This window comes from Nestor notabilis, unplaced genomic scaffold (genome assembly GCF_000696875.1).
Source record: "Nestor notabilis isolate BGI_N333 unplaced genomic scaffold, ASM69687v1 scaffold25980, whole genome shotgun sequence".
Taxonomy (NCBI): Eukaryota; Metazoa; Chordata; class Aves; order Psittaciformes; family Psittacidae; genus Nestor; species Nestor notabilis.
Genome location: NW_009912884.1, coordinates 20,540 through 23,469, shown reverse-complemented (window position 1 = coordinate 23,469; position 2,930 = coordinate 20,540). Strand labels below are relative to the sequence as shown.

Here is a 2,930-nt window from a genome sequence, read left to right as displayed (position 1 = left end):
TTGGAGCTATGCGATTTATGCCTGTTTCTTTTTCCAATCAGTTGTGTTCTACATGTGTCTTGAGTGGCAGTGCTGGAGAAGCAGACACTGCTCTGCAGAGTTTCCAAAGGGCTTTACTGCACCAGGGACCCAAGAACAGCATGTTCCTGGTGACATGTTTTCATGTGTATTGAATTGCTTTCAGTTTCGTGCATCTATTCCCAGGCTGAAGGAGGATGGGGAGAAGAATTACAGGGTATTTCTACCCTGCACCTAAAAAGACCCTGAGTATTTTATGAAGTACATCCATCGTACCATAAAATACACTGTGGGTATTGATATGCTGTTGAGTTAAAACTTTAAGGGAATGCAGTTGTTCCAAATACTGAAATCCTAGGTCAGTATTTTAGTAGGACACAGGGCAGATATCTAACCCTTACAAGTGACATCTTAGGATCTTTAACTACCACATGTGGTCATGATATCAAAGTTTTGGTCCTGAACCAAAGAACTGGCACGCTGGTATGAGATGGGAACACCACACCACTGTCCTGAGGACTGGCTGGGGGCATTGTGCTATCTCCTGACTCACCTGGTGTCTCTTTCTGCTGGAGCAGGGTTTTCCTTGTAACTCCCATCCCAGTACTAAGCCTAACCTTGTTTAGCTTGAGGCCTGAGAGTACAGGCTGGTGGCAGAGCTGCACTGTAACAGAGTAAAGAATCCCTTCTGAAGTGCTGTTAGCAGCATAACTGCAATTTGAGCAAGAGGTCTTGTTTACTTCCCACAAAATTGAAACCTTATTTTTCTTGTTCACATCTGTCTTCACATCAGTAATTTGAATTTTACTGCATAAAGATGGAATATTATGTTTGGTCTTATTTACCAGATCTTACAGCAGAAACTTTTTGCCCAAACTTCAATTACTTTTAACTTCCTTTCGTCCTATTCTGTGGTGGTATAGGTTTCATTTTCAAATGTGTTATATGCCAGAGTCATCTTGGATTCTATGGGCTTATGGGTTTGGTTTTTTTTGTGGTCTTCTCTATACAGTAATGTAGGGTATAAATAAAACCATTAACCTGAGATCAAGGCTTACATGCTTGTAAACTTTGGATGCTTTCAGACATCCCAAACTTCTGAAATTCACTTGTCTTCAGTATGAAAGTAGCTTTTTGTGGAAGAGGAGTAGTATGTATAGGAAACACTGCTGTATTTTTATCTGAAATAATATATGTAGGTTCTGGGTGCCTCTTGAATCTGTTAAGTTATGTAATAAAAGCCTTGTAAGATTGAGATCTTTAATGTTTTTTTAGATCAACATGATGCATAAGTTTAAAACTGCATCTGTTTAAAGGGATTTATGACTAAACCTGCTTGTTTTTCTACAGAATTGTCTGGTGTTTCTCAGCTTGAAGAAGATCTGCAGTCATTATTGATCCTCTTTCTTGGCGTTACCGTTTTTGAAGTGAAGTTTGCCTAGCTTTCTAGTGTGAGCTCTCTTTTCAGCCATCTTAAACCAAAAAAAATAATAATAAAAGAAATATTTTTTGATCCATAAAGTAGACAAGCTATAGTTCTACAATGTCCAAGTCATTCCAGCAGTCATCTCTGAGTAGGGATTCACAAGGTCATGGGCGTGACCTCTCTGCAGGAATAGGCCTTCTTGCTGCTGCTACCCAGTCTTTAAATATGCCAGCATCTCTTGGAAGGATGAACCAGGGTACTGCACGCCTTGCTAGCTTAATGAATCTTGGAATGAGTTCTTCATTGAACCAACAAGGATCTCATAGTGCACTGTCTTCTGGTAGTACCTCTTCCCATAATTTGCAGTCTATATTTAACATTGGAAGTAGAGGTCCGCTCCCTTTGTCTTCTCAGCACCGTGGAGATGCAGACCAGGCCACTAACATTTTGGCCAGCTTTGGTCTGTCTGCTAGAGACTTAGATGAACTGAGTCGCTATCCCGAGGACAAGATTACTCCTGAAAACTTGCCTCAGATCCTTCTACAACTTAAAAGGAGGAGAGCTGAAGAAGGTTATGGTAGAGATGGCAGATCATCCACACGGGAACCACCATACAGAGTACCTAGGGATGATTGGGAAGAAAAAAGGCATTTTAGAAGAGATAGCTTTGATGATCGTGGTCCTAGTCTCAACCCAGTGGTTGACTATGACCATGGAAGTCGTTCTCAAGAATCTGGTTATTATGACAGAATGGATTATGAAGATGACAGATTAAGAGATGGAGAAAGGTGTAGGGATGAATCTTTTTATGGTGAGACTTCGCATAACTATCATAAATTTGACAGTGAGTATGAGAGAATGGGTCGTGGTCCTGGTCCTGAGAGATCTCTCTTTGAGAAAAAGAGAGGTGCTCCTCCAAATAGCAATATTGAAGACTTCCATGGATTCTTACCGAAGGGTTATCCCCATCTGTGCTCTATATGTGATATGCCCGTTCATTCTAATAAGGTGAGTTGTGCACCAGATGCTTCTATTTTCCTTTACGTTGTAGTATCTGTTCTGTTTTTACCTATTTCTTTAATGATTTCTATAGCCTGGTTGCTTTTGAAATGATCTGAAAGTTGGTTTGACAGTGAAAAAGGCACTTGGTTTATTTATAAGGTAAATGTTAACACACATTGTAAACCAGGGCTTTACATTAATGTGTTTTGTTTGCCCAGATTGCTTAACTTCAAGTCAAACAGCTATCATCTACTGGGATATCTTATTTATATTTTGCATCTACATGTTCTCTTAACCACAAACATCTGGCATTCAAGCAGGTTTGGGGTGGGGTGTTTATTGTTTTGTTGGTTTGGGGGGGACTGCAGTGTATCTACTGTGCTGTTCAGGAAGCTAGTTTCAGCTCTCCTCCGCATCTGTCTTGATTGCTGATTTATATGTAGTTGAGATGCATTCTTGCACAGTTCTGCTTTTTCCCTGTCCA

The 2,930-nt window shown here is 40.3% G+C and overlaps 1 protein-coding gene across 2 annotated transcripts in view; it reads left to right on the top strand.

Moving 5' to 3' along the window:
* The first annotated feature begins 1,267 nt into the window (after positions 1-1,267).
* MATR3 (matrin 3) overlaps positions 1,268-2,930 on the top strand; it is a 19,472-nt gene continuing 17,809 nt past the window's right edge. For both annotated transcript variants that reach the window (XM_010021796.1, XM_010021805.1), the window contains exon 1: positions 1,268-2,452. In XM_010021796.1, coding sequence (XP_010020098.1) covers positions 1,562-2,452 — 891 coding nt within the window. In that variant the 5' untranslated portion in view covers positions 1,268-1,561. The remainder of the gene's footprint in view (positions 2,453-2,930) is intronic.